This window comes from Canis lupus, chromosome 15 (genome assembly GCF_011100685.1).
Source record: "Canis lupus familiaris isolate Mischka breed German Shepherd chromosome 15, alternate assembly UU_Cfam_GSD_1.0, whole genome shotgun sequence".
NCBI classification, from domain to species: Eukaryota; Metazoa; Chordata; class Mammalia; order Carnivora; family Canidae; genus Canis; species Canis lupus.
Window position 1 is genome coordinate 9,556,541 of NC_049236.1, and position 22,712 is coordinate 9,579,252.

Genomic DNA, 22,712 nt, shown 5'->3' on the forward strand with positions numbered 1-22,712 from the left:
GAGGACCCAGGACCGAGACGTTTTAGAACTGAGGTATAATGTATGTGACAGAACAAACTACTCGGTGAATTTGAGAAATGTATACAGTTGACCCTTGAATGGGTTTAAACTGTGCGGGTCCTCTTACATGTGGATTTTTTTCAATAAACACAGTAAAGTACTGTAAATGTATTTTCCCTTATGATTTTAATAATGTCTTTTCTCTAACTTACTTTATTCTAAAAATACAACATACAGGGACGCCTGGGTGGCTCAGTGGTTGAGCGTATGCCTTCGGCTCAGGTCGTGAGCCTGGGGTCCCAGGATCAAGTCCCGCACTGGGCTCCGTGTAGGGAGCCTGCTTCTCCCTCTATGTCTCTGCCTCTCTGTTTCCCTCATGAATAGATAAATAAAAATCTTTAAAAAAAAAAAAAAAGAACACAATATATGACATATGAAACATACAAAAATCTGTTAATACTATTTGTGTTATCAGCAAGAGTTCTGGTCAGCAGTAGGCTAGTATTAGTGAAGCTTTTGGGGAGTCAAAAGTACAGACCGATTTTCGATTATGTGGGGGGTAAGCACCTTTAACCCCCATGTTGTTCGAGGGTCAACTGTACACCAGTGTCAGTCAATGTGCCCACCCATCGGGAAACCTCAAAATGATCTGTATCTAGCTCCAGTCAACCCCACTCCCAGGCCAAGGAATACAATCAGAGAAGACGGATTATAACATCCTCTATGAAGAAAAATTTCCTGCTACCACTGAAAAGCAATGTGGACTCACTTCCTCGTAAATCGGTGCCAACTTTATCTTCCCCTTTGTACATATATCTAATATTGCAAACTGATATTTAAAAGTTATGAGCCAGAATCTGGAAGCTAGACAGTAAGCTCCTCAAGGGCAGACACTGCAACTTTCTTTTCTGGCAAGCACTAGGTGCTTTAGAAAGGTTTGCCAAATTCAGATAATTGAATTTCGTCAGGAATCCATCTATCCTGTACCAACAGAAAGCTACTGAGTAACATCTTAAAAATTGGAAACTACAGTATTCAGTCAAATACCTCACAAACAGGTCCGGATGTGCAAAAAAGTCTGCATACATTTCTAAAAGAGATCTTCTTTCAAGAATGAATGTTGGGAGAACTACCTGAAAAACATATACATTTGACCCTTGAGGATCAAATTGCACTACAGATAAACAGATTGCTGAACTGCTTTAAAAAAAAAAAAAAAACCCAAACCCAAAACTCTCATTGCAATCATGGTAATACCCACCCTATACTGCCCAGGCATGCTTCTGATACCTACTTCCCAAACTATTCTGATTCAGAAATGCCCATGAACTTGCCCAGCAGATAGGAAACAGAAAACAGATTTTGAAGGTTCAGATGTCACTTTCCCTGCGCCATCTCCCTACAGCTCCCGAATCAGCATAACAATGACAAACCACATTCAGCAGCTACCCTGTGATGCCTGCTACCTGCAGGGGACTTAGACACACATCATGTTACTCAACTGTACAACAATCCTGTTCTGAAGAAATTATTATCCCTATTTTACAGTCAAGAAAAATGAAGCTCAGAGTGCGAAATTTTCTCACTGCTCCATAATGATGTGGAATTCAAACTGGGTCTGACACTAAGAGGTCTGTGCACTTTCTAATGCTGCTTTTCTACTACCATCAGTTTAATTAGGTAATTGATCTACTTACACATCTCTGTCCTCAAATAAATGATCTCCTAGAATGCAAGGACCACATGAATACTATTACACAGCAAGAAAATTTAGCATTAATTTAATGCTAATTAATGCTTTAAGTATTAAAAGAATAAAGGAAAGAATAAAGATGGGGGAATCCATGAACTCTCTCTACCATGGGGCTGAGCCCAGGAAGAAAAATGCAGAGGGGCTGGGAATGTAGCACAGGAAAAAGTATAAAGAGGAAACTGGGAAGAAGGAATGAAAAAGATCAGGAACAATCAATTATAAAAAGAGAAGAATTTCATTAGAGAATGAAAGAACAGTTTTTGAAATGTCTATCGGAATAGAAGTTATTCACTGTGGAGCACCAAAGTCAACAAAAATTCTCTTAAATTTAGTAATTACTGTATATCTGCTCTATTCAGGATCCTGTGTTAAATGTGGTGAAGGCAAAGGTAAACAGGAAAGAATACTACAAGTATTTAAATTTTAGGTGGAGTGTTGGGGCACCTGGGTGGCTTAATCAGTTAAGCGTCTGACTCTTGGTTTCACCTCAGGTCATCATCTCAGGACCAAGCCTTGCATCAGGTTCCGCACTCAGCAAAGAGCCTGCTTGAGGTTCTTTCCCTTTCCTCTCCCTCCGTTTTTGTCCCTCCTCCCTCTCTCCAAAGAAATAAATTAAATCTCAAAAAAAACCAACTTAGGTGGAATGTGACAAACATACAAGACATTCAAAGCATCCTGGAAGTTCAGGAGAGGGAAAGATCATGCTCTGCTGGTGGACCAGAATGAGGGCAGAGCTGGGAAATGATTCACTGAGGTGGAACTAGAGAAAAGCGTTAGATAAGAGTATGACTGCAACAGAGGAGAAAACAGAAGAACATGACATGGACATGGCAGGAAACAAGACATGGAGACAGGAACTCGTGTGTAACAGCGACTGACCCAGGGGCCACTGTGGCTGGGTATATAAAGATTATAGGAGATGCTGATGGGATGACACAGCTTAGAAAAGGGCACTACGGCTCTAACATTTAGAATGTTTATAATCCAACTCCAGAGTGTACATTTTAAGTAAACATTTTCTTATGTATGTTTCCATCTTATGTATGTTCATAATGTAAATCTGTTTAGACTGGTGGGTAAGCTTATGTGCTGACTTGGTGCAACCAATTTTTTACTACTCTTGAAGAAACTACAAACTGTCAAGTAAGAATGCTGAAGAACAAAACAGAAGTACCTTTTTTTTTGTTTTTTGATTGAGAAAGAGCGAGAGCGAACAAGCGAGAGCACACGAGCACACGAGAGCACGGGGTGGTGGGGGGGAGAGGCGGTGGGACAGGGAGAGAGAATCCCAAGCAGGCTCTACCCACAGTGCAAAGCTGGACACGGGCCTCAATTTCATGACCCTGAGATCATAATCTGAGCCAAAATCAAGAGTTGAACACTTAAAAGGACTAAACCACCCAGGCCCCCCAGGAATAAGTACTTTTAATACATAAATAGCTCTTGTAAATCAACAAGAAAAAGATTACTATTACCAACAGAAAAAAATGAACAAAAGAACTGAACAGGTCATTCAAAAAGAAGAAATGGCTAAAACCCAAAATTTTATATGTAATCAGAAAAAAAAAAAAAAGATTTTTTTCCTCTCTACTTAAAAAAATTCTTGAGAACTCTCATTAAACAGATCATCTTCAATGTTTTTAGCCCTTATACATGCCATTATGTCAAGTAACTGGAACAGGTCTAGGTTTTCTTCAACCTGGGTTCCAGTACTTACTTTGCCGCCACTTAGGTATGAGGCAGCCCTAGAAAATAACCTAAGTTTATGTAAAAGGAGAATAATTATATGTCCTGCTTATATCTTTCTTAGAACTATTTTGAAGACCAAGCAAGGTAAATGAGATGTGACTCTGTAGTATTTCCAAACAGTACAAAGTATTTGGGAAATAACTTTAGAAAGTATCTGAAGTGAAAAGATACATTTTATAAATAGGAGAATGAGATAAAAATTTATGACATTATTGCAATACTTTGGAATACATAATGGCATTGAGATTTCAGAATCTGTTGGCGATCACAGCCATCCACTTGTGCCAGTAAAGATTTCTAAAATAGCTAATTTTTAACATTTTTGGTTAGAAAAGAATTATGTCTTTCATAATATAACAAGCACATACAATAGCTATGAACCAAATATAGATTATCTGGCGGAGAAAATTATGTGAGCCAAGGATTACACACTTGATTGTGGCAGACACTTTTGGTTGTCTGTGCACATTCCTGCTTCAACCTTTGTAACAGAATTCTGATTCTGCTCAGGTTGAGGCTATAGGTTGCCGTAAGAGTCACAGGGTCCTCCTGGATCTCAAGGGGGTGAATGCAGATTAATCTATTCCTATCATTTAACCTCCCTTTCTAGTGACTGGCTTAGGCGTGGGACATGCATAGCTCTGGCCAATGAGATTCAGCTGGAAGTCTGACGGGCCACTTCAGGAGAAGAATGTCCAACAACAACAACAACAACAAAATCCATGAAAAATTATTTTTCTGCCTCCTGACATTATTTGCCTAAGGATGGGAAGACTGGAAGTGTGACAGCCATTTTGCAATGACAAGGAGACAAGCCTGAGTGTGAAAGTCAACATGCTAAGGATGGAAGAACAAAGTGACAAAAGGAACCTAGCTTCTTTCTCACACAACTGATTGAATTAATCAATCCTAGAACCACTCTACTTCTAGCTTTCTCATTATAGGAGCTAATACACTTAGTACTGTTCAAGCTATCTTCTGAGGAGTCTTCCATTAGACCAAAACTGACCACAGTGGAAGATACAGAAAAGAAATATTTAGATGTCAACATCTAAAATTAAGCTCTAACAAACAAATTTGAAGTGAGAATTCTGACCTAGCAATTATGCAATCTAATGATCACGGAAAAAGTTCTGGGACAAACTCCTGCAAATATTCTCTTACCTAGAACATTCCTGGCAAGTATGTTGGATTCCACAAATTATTGCTGTTTCTGTTTTCATTTAGATTTGAGGTAAAAAGGTTTTATTACAGACACTTATTAGAAAGTATTATATATTAGTTTTTTCCTCAACAGCCCTCTAAATCCAAAACCAGAGTGAAGCTGACAGGTATCAAAGACTATCTAGCACTGGAGTTGATCTGGTCATAACAGAAGTGAGCATCCTAAATTTTATTAACTTTCTAAAGCCAGATAGAGCAACAATCTAAGTGACTGCAGCTCAAGTCTTTAAGATAAGAGCTGGCAGTAAAAAGACTGCAAATTTTGAAATCACAGATCATATCAGAATCTGTTTTGCCAGTCAAGTTACTCAGTCTCTATGAGTTTTAGTTTCCTCATCCATAAAATTTTAACAACACCTCTGCAGAGCTGTGGGGAGAATTAAGTGCAAGGATGAGGTTTCTAGCACAGTGGTAGGGAAATACAATAGGCACCTATATGCACTAGTCTCCTAAATTAACAGGGCATTCTGTTTAGAGAACCAAGTTTAAAATCAAATTAACATTTAAACTAAACTAATTGAGTGGCTCAAGGTTTGTCATACAATCTCCCATTTGCTACATGTTCCAATCCTTAACAGCCCTGGGAGGTGGACACTGTATGTCCATCTTGCATAAGAAACGCAAAGATCAGAGAGGAAGAGACGTGCTCAAGGTCACATGGTTTGGTGATAGCAGAGGCAGGATGCAAACACAGGTCCTCTAACTTCAAGATCAGAACTCTGCTCATTTTGATTCTGGACAAACCACACTGCTTTAGGTTTTATCCAAACTACTAATCAGGCCCAACATTATTAATTAATTCATAATATAAGACCCCAGTAAGACCCAAATCTTACTTAATTCATATTATCCACATATACTATTTCTATGAATTCTAGCTTCATGTATTTCACCCATTTGTAAAAATTCTCAGTTTACTCATCTACATATATATTAAACCACAAATGTATAAACGGAAGTTATGTCATTACGCTACATTTTCAAGCCACATTCACTACACAATCACCGAGAACCCGCACATACACAGTAAGACTTAACAGCAAATGCCAAATTTGTTTCTTACCTTAGTCAGATCCATTCCAAGCCTAACCTGTGACAAGAGATGCATGATAACACTTTTGTGCTCTTCTACTGATCCTGCCTCCCCTTCATCATCTCTATCATCATGTGAGTCAAAAAGGTCTAAAATAAAACAGATCTGCTTAGACTGGTGTTAAGTCAGACCAACCTGTGATGCTACCAGTGTCACAAATCTTTTTTTCAAACAAATATTTTTAGGAAAAAGAGTCAAATTCTCCAATGTCACTTACCAGCTTCACTTGTTCCATTGGACATGGAGGAATTAAGCGACTCTGTGGTATCTGGGCGCTTCAGACTATTTCCTGAGCTGCTGTGTGTCAAGACTGAGGCAGATCCGGATGAACTGAAAAACCAGTAATCACCTTCTTAAGCAACTGAGAGTCAGAGTAAGGCATTAACCTACAAGGCTATCTGAAACCAATACAGGCCGATCAATGACAGTGAGCTGGTCACACATACACAGTTCCGAACCCTTCTTCTGAGATTGGAAACTGTAAAGTGTGAGAACTAGGTTTCCTGTCTCGTGCTTTACGAGACTTTTTTTGCATAGTGTGTGCTCAACCAAATCATGCTAAAAGGTCATCAAATATTAGTAAGATTTTTGCTTCTGCATCTAAGTTTAAAGCTAGAGTTCATTTTCTTGTCACGTTACTTTACAGAAAAATATAATTCTCTGCAACAATTTCTAGAACCTCAAAAATTGCCAAGTCTGTCATACTTAGTCTCAGAAGATGTTTTCTCTGTATTTTTGAGATCCTTTGATAAAAGCCCACACTGGTATTTAACAGTATTTCCAGTCACTTAAAAACTGTATTTGAAATAACAAAATACAAAAGCACGGTATTTTTTACAAGCAAATTTATGGTAACTGAAATTATGAGCTGGTTAAAATATTAATAGGGTCTAAACAAAGTTTCCTCTATTATTATACTTATAACTGTAACTTATCCAGAATTAGTTGTATATTAATAAAATAATCAAAGTCATATAATTTACTTATTAAATATAAAAAGAAACCAAATTTTTCATACTGCAGATATTATATATAAAATAGTATACACATGACCAGTTTTTTGTTACAGATTTATGGATGCAAAGCATATTATATATTCTAATTTAAACACAGTTTGCCCTAATTACTTACCTTCTTTTGATTTATTTAATAAACTTCATTTTTAGAGCAGTTTTTCACAGCAAAACTGAGTAGAAACTACAGAATTCCTATGTGCTCCTTTCCGCAAACATGCCCAACTTCCCTCCCATATTATCAACATCCCACCCCAGAGTGTGCTCACTTGTAATAACTAATGAACCTACACTGGTACATCATTCTCTGACTTGATGTCCACAGTTCACATTAGGGTTCACTCTTGGTGGTACAACAGTCTATGAATTTTGATAAATGTAGAGAAGTATACATCATTATAGTATTGTATAGCTGCACTACCCAAACAATCCTCTGTGCTCTGCCTACGTTAGAACATTCTAATATTACAGTATTAGAACAATGTGTATTCTAATTTAAACGTAGTTTGTCCTAGTTACTTACTTTCTTTGATCTATTTTTCAAAAATCCTTAGGTAACTACTGCTTCTTTGATAATTTAGTAGTATACATCACAAGGTACTGAAACTAATGTCTACCTCACAGCTTTGAGAGCCAATGGAAAATATGAGTAAAAGACCTAGGTAAGAGAAATCAAATTAAATAAATCATTAAATAAAAGAGCTGCATGAAAGTTATTTTCAAAATGTTTTGTGGCTCTTTGATACATCATCAAAATAGAATCAATATTTTATTTTTTTAAGATAGATTTATTTATTTATTTATTTATTTATTTATTTATTTATTTATTTATTTATTTATTTATTTATTTATTTATTTATTTGAGACAGAAAGAGGCAGAGACACAGGCAGAGGGAGAAGCAGGCTCCACGCAGGGAGCCCGATGTGGAACCTGATCCCAGGTCTCCAGGATCATGCCCCTGGCTGTAGGCAGATGCTAAACCGCTGAGCCACCCAGGGATCCCCTAGAATCAATATTTTAAATCAATAGATCAAAAACCCCAAATCCTTTCAAATATGTATCTTATTTTATATACAATTCTAAAGGTTAGATCTATGCTGTGCTTTTCTTTTTTACTCAGGTAAGAAACCATGTCTGGGCCAAATGAAATGCTCAAAATCTCTCAAAATGAAAAAAAAAATGGGATCCTCATTTCTCCATAATTTATTGCAATCGGGACCAAAAAATTTAAAGAATTTAATTAAAAAATAAGAGCAACATTGATAAGAATAATACGCTTACAGGAAAGCTTTATCTGCAACAGGCTAACCTGTATAGTATGTAATCATATCATAAATAAACTAAACCAAAAAATGTGAAGTGCTGAGCTGAATTACAGTAACAGAATCCAAAGTCTTACTGAGCCCCTTGGTAAGAGCCAAACACTGTGTTTTCATCTCCATAACAATCTAAGCTCCCTAAAAACCCTACACAGTATTATTCTCTTCACACATGGATGCTCAGCTCAGAGACTCAGTGACTGGCCTCAGTTCACACGGCTGGTAAGTACTGGAGCAATTTCAAATCCATGTCTGGCTCCAAAGCACAAGTTCTTTCCAACACGGACTTTCATCTAGTTTATAACCGTGTACAGCCACACTGCTCACTAACAGTTCACACTGAAGCTGCCATTGCTACAGGTCTTCGGAAAGTGCATAGTGAAAGACTTAAGTTTTCCAGTTCTCTTTCTACAGAGACAGAAAAACAGTAGACAGAAACTTGAGCTGTGAGTCCGAAAATAAGTAGTAGCAGCCGATGACCAGCAGGTGTCACAGGCTCAATGCCCAGCAAGGTCAGGCAGAGAACATAAATACGTGAACTGGGCTAGGTAGTAAGGAATACAGCCCCAGGGCCAACACACTCCATTTGAATGGACTTAAGCCCATTTAAAAAAACAACACCCTGCCCCCAAATCAACAAACACCTTGATGGCCAAATAAACCATCTGCAGTCCCTACCAGTTTGGGAATCCAGATTAGGGCATACAAGGAGAACATAAAACTGAGGGGAAAAAAGGAATCCAATGGGTTAGCAGGACATAGAATTTAACCCTGGATCCTTTCAAATGGGAGGTTCATCAACTGTGTATTTGTCATGGGATGGGTACCAGGAAAGCCCAGAGAAGGAAGCTTATAATAGAAGGAGAAAAGAAAAAAGCCTATGAGCCTATAGGTGACTTTGTAGACATGCCCGTTACAGGTACAATAATAAAATTTTCTATTTTATAAAAATTTCAGGAGAACCCCTTGAAACTGGGGCCAGACTCTGATGTTAAAAAGAAGCTAACTAGGGATCCCTGGGTGGCTCAGGGGTTTAGCGCCTGCCTTCGGCCCAGGGCATGGTCCTGGAGTTCTGGGATCGAGTCCCACATTGGGCTTCCTGCATGGAGCCTGCTTCTCTCTCTGCCTCTCTCTCTGTGTGTCTCTCATGAATAAATAAATAGGGAAAGAAAGAAAGAAAGAAAGAAGAAAGAAAGAAGAAAGAAAGAAAGAAAGAAAGAAAGAAAGAAAGAAAGAAAGAAAGAAAGAAAGAAAGAAAAGAAAGAAAGAAAAAGAAAAGAATGAAAAGAAAGAAAGAAAGAAAAGAAAAAGAAAGAAAAGAAAGAAAGAAAGAAGAAAAAAAAAAAAAAGAAGCAGCAGCTAACCAGATACTACAAGCTCTCCTGTATACAGTTATATGCTTCTGGACGATAGAGGACTCTGTTTTGATATTCAGTTGTAACTTTAAGTACAACTGACTATCAAAACAGAGTCCTCTAGTTCAATGTGAGATACTATCCTTAATTCCATTCAAAGGAAACTTGCTTGGAAACATCAAAAATCAAAAATAAGCTTTACTTTGGATTCCAAATGCTTATTTCCTTTTAACCCCACTGTCATAAAAAAAAACAACTTACAAAATTAAATTGAAATTCGTGGGGTACCTCGGTGGCTCAGTGGTTGAGCATCTGTCTTGGCTCAAGTCATGATCTCGGGGTCCTGGGATCAAGTCCCACATCGGACTCCCTGCAGGGAGCCCCCTTCTCCCTCTGCCTGTGTCTCTGCCTCTCTCTCGGAGTCTCTTATGAATAAACAAAATCCTTAAAAAATAAATAAAGTGCTATTTCTATTAGCAAACTGCTAATAACAGTTTCTCAATAGTTTATTTTCCCACATATATCATTAAGAAACCAAGATGCTAAACCAAGCCTTTGGGCTAAACTGGTCTTGAATTGTGGGTTCAAATTCCTCTTCCTTTAGTCTCCTGTCTTAACAGATACTGTATCACACCCAAGTCACAGATATTTCATTCTCCCCCCACATTCAAAAACTAAATTTGATCTACTAAGACACAAAACTTCCTGAACCAGTCATTATTCTCCTTACAAGTTTTGAGATTTTGAGCAGTTATGATCCATATATAGGAATACTATATTTCTCAGTTCATGTGTACGCTTAAGAAAACTAGAGTCCCACACAGTATTTCTCACTAAAAGAAACCAAGATTTGAGGCCTAAGGACTAGGTGGCTGATGGTACGGGGCTTACAAACTCACATAAAATCATTCCCAAATTTGCATTGTCGTACAAAGCAAACTCCAAGCTATAACAATATACCAACTCCTGAAAAAGCAGCAGAGTTGGAAAAAATACCCAAAAAAAATTAAGCCAACTATCTCTACAACACAGTAACATTAAAGCAAATAAACATTAATTTACTTTCTATATATTTGAGTGATTACATGCCAAATACTTTATTAAGCACTTGAGTGACATTATTCTTTTTTTTAAGTTCTTTTTTTTAAGATTTTATTTATTTATTCATGAGAGAGAAAGAGAGAGAGAGAGAGAGGCAGAGACACAGGCGAGAGGGAGAAGCAGGCTCCATGCAGGGAGCCTGACGTGGGACACGGATTTAGGTGATCTAACAGAAATGGAGGAGGGGAAGGAAAAAATCAAGGACATGAAGCAGGTCCTCTGGAATGAAGTGGTTTCTGTGATGTCAGAGCCTCCAGAGGTGAAGTCCACAGAAGATGAGGACGGGGTTTATGAAGAGTCCCCAAAACAGGAGGGCAAGGAGGAAGACAGCAAAGATGAGAGCACTGATGATGCTTGTCCCGAAGCTTCAGAGGGAAGCAAACCCCTCAAGCTTTCTGAGAGCAAAAAGGTAACCACGGTCAAAGGCTGGATTGAGTGGGAAGTGGGCTCTGGGCTCCCTCAGGTGCCCTTGTGTGGAGGGGTGACCCAGCCTGAGGATGGACGTCTGTAGGAGCAGAGGCCAGCCAAGGCCTGAGGCGCAGCACTTGGGGAGAGTGCAGATGGAGCCTGAAGTGGTGGAGGTGGGCTCTCCACGAGAGATGGTGGGCTCAGGCCCACGTGCTGTGGACCTATGGCTCAGAGATCTCCTTTCCTGGGAAGCGGGGTGGGGCTGTTGCCATCCTACCTCCTCTCACTTGGGTGGTAGCCCTTGTTCCTCACGTCAGGAGGGCTCTTCACCCCTCACCTGGCGCTGCGCTGAGGATAGGACAATGTGAGGCCTGCTTCAGGCCCTCAGCCTGCATTAGTGGCTTGGTCCTGCTTCCTTGAGGTGCCCTGTTGGGTTGACCTTTGTCGTTGCTGTCAGGGGTGTGGGGAGGCTGCTGTGCCTTACAGGTTCTGTGTATTACAGGGCAGCAGGATGGGGGCTGGTCAGAACTCGATCCTGGGTCTTCAAGATCAGGCCCCGCGCTGAAGGCGGAGCTAAACCTCTGAGCCACCAGGGCTGCCCCATGACATTATTCTCATTTAAATGTTCACAATGACTCCTTGAAGTAGAAACCATTGTTATCCTCATTTTACAAATGAGGAAACTGAATATTACATAGGCTAAATAACTTGACCAAGATCACCCACCATTGTTTCTTTTTAAATTTTTTTTTAAAGATTTTATTTATTTATTCATAGAGTCAGAGAGAGAGAGGCAGAGACACAGGCAGAGGGAGAAGCAGGCATCATACAGAGAGCCTGATGTGGGACTCGATCCAGGGTCTCCAGGATCACGTCCTGTGCTGCAGGCGGCGCTAAATCGCTGCGCCACTGGGGCTGCCCTTTAAAAATTTTTTAAAGTAATTTCTACATCCATTCGAGTGGGGCTTGAACTCAAAGCCCAGAGGATCTAGTTGCATGCTCTACCAACTGAGCCAGCCAAGTACCCCAAGACACACACCTTTGAAGCAAACCAGATTCAGAACCTATTCTTTCCGAAAAAATCCAAAAGCTTAACCACAGCAACACCTACACCAGTAGGGTGTATTTTGCTTATCAGCTCTCGTGTCAATGACTTCACACATATAAAGCCTTGTCTGTGCATAGAACACACCTAGCTTTTTCAATAGTGTAAAACAGGTCTAATATTTTTGAATGAAGGAAAACCTATTATTGGTATCTATCAAAATCTGCTTGCTTAGTATCTCTGGAATCTACACGCTTCCCTCATTCCTGTGCAATTACCATAGCTAAGTCTAATCAACATTTCTCAATTTACTACCTGGTTTAGGCTGATCTCCTTACCTGTAACACAGCTCCACTTCATTCAAATCTACATACCTAGGCAAATCTATTTTTCTAAAACGCAGACCTGACCAGCAACTGCTAATTTTTGTCAGAAAATGTTCAAAATTCATAAAAGGCTAGAATCTTAGATGACCTGCCCGTCAACCCCTTCTGTATCTTTTTTTTTTTAACAACTTATGCTACTGCCAAACTTAACAACTTACAGATCCCCCAAAGAAACCCAACTCCCCACCCTTTGCCTATAGGCCTGCCTTAATAAGGTTCTAACTTCAAGAAAACATTTCCACTTCTCCCTCCTTACCACCATGTTCCTTCTCCTTACTCATATTCTTACTTAGGATCACACCCCCTCCCTCCTCTGTGAATCCTTCCCTCACTTCTAAGGACTCCAAAATACTCCCATGGCTTTCTGGGCTTAGCCTGTATGACATTGGATTATTAATGTCTGTTTGTTCTCCCAATAAACAGCAAGTTCCCTGAAGGCAGAAACTGGGTCTTTTTTCACCTCTGGATCATTCCTCCACTAGTATAATGCCTAGCTTACAGGTGTTATCTCCACTCTAATATAAAACAAATATTGGTGCCCTCTTACTTGTACAATACTTCCTAGCTTTCTTGCTTACTTGAACCTCTGCTAATTTTGGCGCTACAGAAATAATGCCAGGAGTTCAATGAACAATACTGGCATATTACTTTAGCTGATGCTAACTTACTCTATTTGAATGAAGTCAAAAGTAAAATCACAATTCTCATAGAACTGGATTTGCTCAGTAAGTCAATCACAAAAGACGCTTAACGAGTGCATCATTCACACCAGTCTCAAAATCAGATTTTTAAAATCAAGAGCCATTTAAATACACAGAGTTCATTTACTTACTCTATTAAGCGCTTTGGGGATGAGCCACTTTGGTGGAATTCATCAGCATCATAGAATTCATCTTCACTGCTAGAATAAGAGAACTCAGGGACAGTGTTTGGAGACAAGTTGACATGGCTTGGAGAAGTCAAACTGCTACTAGGTGGTGAGTGCCCACTGCCTAGGAAATGAAAATACCTTAAATTAAGAGACAATGTTGGTAATAAAGGGGAAAAAATTCATGGAGATGGGGTCAAAACAGACTTTTCTAAAATCAAGAAAAATTAAGTTGGTAGAAGTCTTTACACCCTTTGTAAAGAAAATCAACATTTAAACTAGACATAGAAAAAGGCAAATCATGTCATAGAATGGGACACAGACTTTTAAATGAAGAACTGATATGTTCCCATTCTATAATGATCTATAATTAGAAAGGGAACTCTTTTGATTATAATCACAGTGTTTGAGTGCTGGGGTCAAAAGTCCCACAACAAATACAGTATCAGGGGAAAGCCGGGATTCCTATTTTATACTGTAGGATCCAGATATTTTAAAAATGCAGTAGCGACACAATGAGAATGCACAATGGAAAGAATATCAAAGACCACATGAATGTTAAAATATTGCCCAGGATATCACATCACACATTCACATTAGTCATTATGTTTCAGCTGTCACATTAAAACACGAAAGCACCACACAAATGCAAACTCCTTTTCTACCTAAATTAAAGTCAGGTGTCTGGGGCTCAGGAGCAGAGGAAAACAGAGGTCTACCACGGGAAGAATGTGGAAAAGGAAAGAAGCAGGAAGAACATGTTTCTGTACCTAAGTAGTCTAAGGAAACTGAAATGAACAGAGAGAGCCACAGAAAGAAGACTACTAGCTAATCTCTGTGATCATGATCCATGGTCTAGTAACAAAATAAAACAATAAAAGTATCAAACAATGGAACACCTGGGTGGCCCAGCGGTTGAGCGTCTGCTTTTGGCCCAGGGCTTGATCCCGGAATCCGGGATCGGGTCCCACATCAGACTTCCCGCAGGGAGTCTGCTTCTCCCTCAGCCTATGTCTCTGCCTTTCTATCCAGCTGTGTCTCTCAAGAATTAAAAAAAAAAAAAAGAAAAGAACAAAGTATCAAACAATGGAAGACTACTGAGAGTAATTCAACAAGAATTTACAGAGCATCTACAACTCTCAAGCAATTTGAGCTTAACTCCTACAGATGCCTGGCAGAGGTTAGATTTAATTAGGTCAATGCTGACAGTCTAAAAGCCAAGGCCATAGTCCTAGAAGTTGAGAAACAGCAGCAATAAAAATGAATCCTAGAGGGGTGCCTGGGTGGCTCAGTTGATTGAGCGTCCACCTTGAGCTCAGGTCATGATCCTAGGACCTGGGATCAAGTCCCACATCAAGGCTGTCTGCTCAGCTGGCAGTCTGCTTCTCCTTCGGCCCCTCCTCCCCATTTGTGATTTCTCTCACACATACATATATGCATGCATAAATAAAATCTTTAAAAGAAAAACAAAAACGAGGGACGTCTGGGTGGCTCAGTGGTTGAGCGTCTGCCTTTGGCTCAGGTTGTGATCCCAGGGTCCTGGGATCGAGTCCTGCAACAGGCTCCTCACAGGGAGCCTGCTTCTGTCTACCTATGTCTCTACCTCTCTCTCTCTCTCTCTCTCATGAATACATTTTTTAAAATAATTTTTAAAATTTGAAAAACAAATCCAGAGTCACCCATGGATTTTTAGCCCACCCTTGTGTCTATGGTTCAATAATTAGAGAAAAAGCACATCCACCTGCCACATTTAGTTGCCTAGTTCACAAAGATATTTTAAAAACATAACAGAAAAAGTCTGCCACCAAAAAAGGTAATCTTACTGTGGAAATTCCAAAAATAGTTCATCTTAGCAAATGACTCTAAATTCCTCCCCCGCCCCTTGGCCCCCTGCAATAGTGGCAGTAAGATGGGAAAGAGGCTTTCTCTTGCTGAAACAGGTATTTTAAGAAAGCCTCCAAACCATCCAGGAATCAAAAATGAAAAGTAACATGCAAACACTCCAGGTGATCACACAACTGAAAATCTGTCCAAAAAGAAAATGTGTTTGGGAATTGCAAACAAAAGAATTGAGTTATCCTTTTTTTTTTTTTTTTGAGTTATCCTTATAAGAAAAACAAACAATATTATTTTTCTCAGTTGTTACCTTATTTCTTTTTTATATTAGAAAGTTAAAAGTGAAGATGATGAAATTAGGTTGAAAAATTAAGACATAAATCATATGTTAATTTCATTTCTAAAACGTCTTTAAATTTACCTACTCAAAAATGCTGTATTTAAAAAATCTGAAATAATTTATATTCTAAATTACTTATTATAATTATCCTAGGGATCCCTGGGTGGCGCAGCGGTTTAGCGCCTGCCTTTGGCGCAGGGCGCGGTCCTGGATATCCGGGATCGAATCCCACATCAGGCTCCCGGTGCATGGAGCCTGCTTCTCCCTCTGCCTGTGTCTCTGCCTCTCTCTCTCTCTCACTGTGTGCCTATCATAAATAAATAAAAGTTTAAAAAATATATATAATTATCCTAAATGTACACAGAAAGAGGGCTCACTTTTTCAAAGTTTGTAACTAATTTTATGTATCTCCAAATAGACAATTTTGGCTGTGTTTCCAAACTGACATAATCCTTTTAGTAAAAAGTGAGAGATTTACACAATCTGAAAAGAAACCAGAATATCCTTTTTTTCTTTGAGAGAGAGAGAGAGAAAGAAAGAGGGAGAAGGATAGGGAGAGAGATAATCTTAAGCAAGCTCCACAGTCACTACATGAGCTCCATCTCAAGACCCTGAGGATCACGACTCGAGCTGAAATCAAGAGTTGGACGCTTAACCAACTGAGCCTCCAAGGTGCCCATGGAGTATCCTTTCTTAAAAAACAAAACACACAAACACACACACACACACACACACACACACACACACACACAAAACAAAACACAGGTACTGTTTTTAAAATGAACAAAAGGTGATACAAGTAATGAAATACAGAAAAAAAGTCAAACATTTCAGCCTTATTATGCAAATTGCTTATCAGCATGTTCCGAAGACCTTCAAATAAGAGCTATTTTTGCTTTCTTTCTAAATTCAGAAGCCCATGCTGTTTAATATTAAAGAAAAGTAATATTTTTCTTATGTAAAGTAACAGCATCAGCATCTTTACCAACTCAAATTTCAAAATGGGCTAATGTCACAAGGTAATTTTTCATTATTACAGAGGGAAAGTCTTGTCCAAGAAGTAAATCTGTGGAGGAACAAACAGGGGCTTATCTCCTACTTCCCCAAGGTATAATAGGGACAAAAGCACTAAATTCTCCTTTGAATTTGGTTCAACAGGTATCTCAATGAAAACTAATCAGTATCTAATACAAACACTGATAGCATCCCTGTAAATTACAGAAAAAATAAAGATCATAAGTCTAAATAAACAGAATAAAATTAAGATGAAGTATTTCTTTTTGCTTATGACAAAAAATATGAAAGAATGATAAATCTAACCTTAAAAAATATATATGTGCCAAAAGTGGCTGTACAAGGATATTCACTGAAGTACTGCTTGTAATAGGAAAATACAGGAAACAACCTAAATGTCTATAAGCAGAGAAACAAAAAAACAAAACAAAACAAAACAAAAACAAACCAAAAAAAGCAGAGAAACAGGTCATATGTGCACTGGCAGCCACAAAAAGAACACTGTAGACCTAATGGTATAAACACAGAAAGCAGTCTAAATGTTCTGTTAAATGCAAAAAGAAAGACATAGAAACACATGATGTCACTCAGGTTAAAACAATAAGAATACACAATATATTTTCACAAAACTGGAACGAATAATTCTAAAATTTGTAGAGAACCACAGAAAACCCCAAATAGCCAAAGCAGTCCTGGGAAAGAAGAATAAAGTGGAATACCTCCACTTACATTACAATATCAGATTTCAATATATACTACAAAGCTGTAGTGATCAAAACAGTATGGTACTGGCACAAAAACAGACATACAGATCAGTGGAACAGAATAGAGATCCCCAAAATGGATCCATGATTATGGAGTCAATTATTCCATGACAAAAGAGGCAAGAACATACACAATGGGTAAAAGACAGTCTCTTCAATAAATGGTGCCGGGAAAACTGGACAGCTGCATGCAAAAAGAATAAAATCGGACCACTGACTAATACTATACACAAAAATACACTCAAAAATGAATTGAAGACCTAAATGTGAGACTTTCAAGCATAAAAATCCTAGGAGAGAGAACAGGCAGGAATTTCTCTGACATTGGCTGCAGCACATTTTTTCTAGATAAGTCTCCTGAGGAAAGGCAAACAAAAGCAAAAATAAACTATTGGGACTACCTCAAAAAAAAAACCTCTTTTGCACAGTGAAGGAAACTATTGACAAAACAAAAAGACACTGTACTGACTAGGAGAAGATATTTGCAAATGACGTATCTAATAAGGGGTTAATATCCAAAATTATATAAAGAACTTACACGACTCAATACCAAAGGAACAAATAATCTGATTTAAAAAGGGGCAGAGGACTAACATTTTTCCAAAGAAGTCATACAGATGGTCAACAAACATCTCTCATGAGTCAGTGAAATGCAAATCAAAACCATAATGAGATTTCACCTTATACCAGACAGAATGGCAAGTAGTAACAAGTCAAAATGACAAGTGATAACAAGTGCTGGAAACACTAATCCAAAAGATATACACACCTCTATACCTACTGCAGCATTATGTACAATAGCCAAGATATGGAAGCAACCTAAGGGTCCATCAACAGGTGAAAAAAGAAAGATGTGGTGTGTATACACACAGAGAGAATATTACAGAGTTATAAAAAAGGATGAGATTGTGCCATTTGAGACAACATGGATGAACCTAGAGGGTTATTATGCTAAATGAAATAAGTCTAACTAAGATAAGTACCACATGATTCCACTCATAAGTGGGGGAAAAAACCCAACACCCCCCACAAATAAACAAACAAAAGGCAGAATCAGACATATAATACAGACAACAAAATGATGGTTGCCAGACAGGAGACAGGTGGAGGGTTGAGCAAAACAGATGAAAGGGAGAGGGAAATACAGAATTCCAGTTATGGATTGAATAAGTCACAGGAATAAAAGGCATAGCATAGGGAATGCAGTCAATAATACTGTAACAGAGACGTAACAGGACAGATGGTAGCAACACACTTGGGAGAACATAGCATAATATATACACTTGTCAAATCACTAAGTTGTCACATGAAACTAATGTCACATTGCTAACTATATATATATACTCAAGAAAAGACTTGGGGGACACCTGGGTGGCTCAGTTGGGTTAAGCAGCTGCTTTCTGCTCAGGTCATGATCCCAGGGTCCTGAGACTGAGCCTCACTGTGGGCTCCCTGCTCATCAGGGAGTCTGCTTCTCTTTCTGCCCCTCCTCCTGCTCGTGCTCGCTTTCTCAAATAAATAAATAAATAAATAAATAAATAAATAAATAAATAAACAAACAAAATCTTTAAAATAAGTGAAGTTTTTAAGTAAAAAAAAAAACCAATATAGGTATATACGTACATATGTACATGAAAATACATGTAAACACATGCAAATGAGAGGGAAAATAAAGGAGACTTTCAGCTTTGTTCTCTACACTTTTGTACTGATTTCTTTACAATAATAAAGTATACAGGTCTGACTCAAGCAAAATTCTTTAAAAAGCCAATAAGATCTTAAAATAAATCTTTTCCTAAGGTAAACAATATTCTGCAATATTTTATTTAAAATGTAATTATTACTAGAGCTTCTGGCTCTATCCACAAAGTATAGAACTGTAATGGTAAAATTATGGTATCTCCATCACAAATATACAACACATTTCACCCTTTTTTCCATCAGTCATCACACACAAATCTTAAATGTTAATGAGTTATGAGAATTAAAGAAATTACACAAATCTGTACCTGTACTATTGGGTGTTGGAGTCTGATGATGTCCCAAGGTAGCTAAGACAGGTCCAACTGGTAGGGAGGATGGGCGTTGCTCTGACTTACACAACTGAGCAGGTTCTAGAAGATTTGAACATACAAAAGAAGTTAAGAGAAAAAGCCAAATACACGTGTGTTAACTGCAATTGTATGGAATTCAAAATTCTAAAGATCAGTAATTTTTGAAACTGTCTTCCATTAAGTCAGTCAAGTTCCATGCTACTCCTTCCTGACCTTCCATCCCCTTTAAACTCAATGGTGATATGCTACCAGGTAGTAAGACATTAGGCAGGATATCAAGAGACTAATCGGGATCCCTGGGTGGCGCTGCGGTTTAGCGCCTGCCTTTGGCCCAGGGTGCGATCCTGGAGACCCGGGATCGAATCCCACATCGGGCTCCCGGTGCATGGAGCCTGCTTCTCCCTCTGCCTATGTCTCTGCCTCTCTCTCTCTAACTATCATAAATAAATAAATAAATAAATAAATAAATAAATAAATAAATAAATAAAAATAAATAAATAAATAAATAAATAAATAAAAATAAATAAATAAATAAATAAATAAATAAATAAATAAATAAGACTAATCACAGCAGCCAAAATCTCAATAAAAATACTCTATAAAATTAGTAAACACGGGGGGGAGGGGTGGGGGGGATCAGCGATTTAGCGCCACCTTCAGCCCAGGGCACAATCCTGGAGACCCAGCATCGAGTACCACGTCGGGCTCCCTGCATGTAGTCTGCTTCTCCCTCTGCCTGTGTCTCTGCCTCCCTCTCTTTCTCGGTCTCTCATGAATAAAATCTTTGAAAAAAAAAATCAGCAAACACTTCTGATGATAAAGTCTTTCTAAGCATCAAACCACATAAAATCATTTTAAAATAGGGTACATGGGGCGCCAGGGTGGCTTAGGCAGTTGAGTGGCTGACTCAATTTCGGCTCAGGTCTGGTCTCAGGGTCGTGGGATTGAGCCCTGCATAAGGCTCTGCACTCAGCAGGGAGTCTGCCTGAGATTCTTCCCCTCTCCCGCTCGTACACACATGCGCGTGCGCACGCTCTCTCTAAATAAATAAATCTAAAGAAATAAAATAAAATAGGGCAGTAGTACTTCTTTAGCCCCACAAAACATTAAGCTCATTTTCTTAATGAATCCAAATTCACAAAAGGATTTCATGTACTTTTACATATTTTTAAAGGCATTTTTTCATTACAATTTCTGACTTAACCACATCATTGAAAAAACAGAGATGCTGGATACAACAAAAGGTAAGAAGAACTGGTTACATGGGTATTGTCCCTAAGCCTTCATTTGCTAGTTAAAATACTATTGATCACTCTATACTTAAAAATACACGTCTATCTAATAGGCAGGCATCACAAATGTCATCCTGTCCTTCTATTACCTTAGAGTCCACCATGAAGAAACCATTTGTATTCTTCATAGTTATAAAAAATACCCCAAAATATAAAGTTCCCGGATTACCTTCAAGTAGACCAAGGTAGATTAAGCTTTCCTTCGTAGCACAAATGCTGGGTCATACGATTGTGTCCCACCAGCTAATTCAAGTATTAGTTTTCCTTTCATATCACTTTGAAAATCAAAAGTTATTTCACTGCATTTAAAAAAACCTCAATACCAAAAATATTATCACCTTTTCCTAATTCATTTTCTGCTGTACCACTTTGTGACTTCTTTTACTTATTAAAAAACAAAAACAAGCCCTTCAAGATTACTATGACAGCTGTACAAATTAAGCTTTTTCTAATCAATTAATCTGAAATATTTTTGCAAATACCATACCTGGAGGTAAGACAGTCTGGGTGGGCATTGTGTTGATCACAGGTTCCAAGGGACTAGGTTGATATATTGCATCTACAGGATTAATAGTACTCTGAGATAAAGAAACACAGTATAGTTATTTTTAATTAAATGCCCTTTCAGCGCTGACCCTCCCAAATGTATGAAATGCCCACATTTCTGACAGCAAAGTCCTTAGGGTAGCTATATAGATAAGCGGATCAAAATGGAAAGAGGAAATAAAACACCTCTATGATACAGAAGTCTAAGAGTTTTTATTAAAAAAAAAAAAAAAAAAAAAAAAAAAAAAAACCTCAGTAAGGAGGGATAGTGAAAGAATCTCTGTCATATAGGAAGGTAAAGCTAAAAGGAAAAACTTGTCAAGAGTTGTAAAACGGTGTGGGAAAATTTTAGGAAGCCAAAACAGTAACTTCTAGATTCAGTTTGGTGCTTGTCACTTAATTCTCAATTCACCACAAATACTGTTTCTCTATCAAAGACAGAGAGAAATGTTCTCTCTTGCTTTGCTATCTTTAAACATTACAACTCTACCTGGTGAATGTACTTGCACCACTAGGACTTTATCTTTCCACCTCATACCACTACCACCTTCTATTGTGTCACTGCACACACTGCATAGGTATCTAGTTTTACAGTCACTAAAGGCAAAGAGATATATCTTCTAACTGGGTGGTGCAGAGAAGATGGCTTTCTTTTGGAGGATTAAGAAGAAAAAAAATAAACATTGGGATCCCTGGATGACGCAGCGGTTTAGCGCCTGCCTTTGGCCCGGGGCGTGATCCTGGAGAGCCGGGATCAAATCCCACATCGGGCTCCCGGTGCATGGAGCCTGCTTCTCCCCCTGCCTATGTCTCTGCCTCTCTCCCTCTCTCTCTGTGACTATCATAAATAAATAAAAATTTTAAAAAAAAAGTTTAAAAAAATAAAAATAAAAAATAAACATGTAGTTGCAATTTTAGAGGAAAAAAAATCTAAATTTTTCTGATTTCAAGCCAAGAACTTATTCTGCCAGCATGATGACATTTTAAAAACAAGACTCCGTAGTTTATTGATTTTTTTTTTTTTTTACTTGGAGGAGGTGGGTATGTTTAAACTGAGGTCTCTGCCAGAGTAAAGTTTACATCTATCATTTAAAAGACTACACCAGATGAAAACCAAAAAATGAAATAGTCCTTTTCCATGCGGCTCACAGTCTTAACTGATAGCTCTGGAAGAGAGAGAACATTGCAGGAGATTGTATTCATATCACATAATCGTATTATAACACCATGGCTCAAACTCTGAATTCACACTGTGAAAAAAGATAAAAAATTCCAATGTCTCTAATTCAAACTTTAAAAATACTTATCTCTGGCTTCTTAAGAAATACGCAAACAACATATTTAACTTTTTTTCATTTTAAACCAAATATAAGATAACATGCTTATCCTTTCAAGTATAACCATGAGATGGTTTTGAAGATTTTGAAGTTTCCAGACCTAGACAAGCTGGCATCTGTAAAGTCTTGGGGCAAAAAAGGGAGGGCTGCCTCCTGCTTTAGAAATACAGTCTAAACAGAAGTCATTCAGTTATCATAAAAATAGGGTCACTCC

At 38.3% G+C, this 22,712-nt stretch overlaps 1 protein-coding gene across 8 annotated transcripts in view; it reads right to left on the minus strand.

The window, feature by feature from the left end:
• Positions 1-22,712, minus strand: part of OSBPL9 (oxysterol binding protein like 9) — a 160,757-nt gene that overhangs the window by 8,496 nt on the left and 129,549 nt on the right. For all 8 annotated transcript variants that reach the window (XM_038558042.1, XM_038558041.1, XM_038558039.1 and 5 more), the window contains 6 exons: positions 21,103-21,193; positions 19,279-19,383; positions 13,280-13,439; positions 6,037-6,149; positions 5,790-5,908; positions 1,048-1,133 (listed from right to left, as the gene is read on the minus strand). In XM_038558042.1, coding sequence (XP_038413970.1) covers positions 1,048-1,133; positions 5,790-5,908; positions 6,037-6,149; positions 13,280-13,439; positions 19,279-19,383; positions 21,103-21,193 — 674 coding nt within the window. The remainder of the gene's footprint in view (positions 1-1,047; positions 1,134-5,789; positions 5,909-6,036; positions 6,150-13,279; positions 13,440-19,278; positions 19,384-21,102; positions 21,194-22,712) is intronic.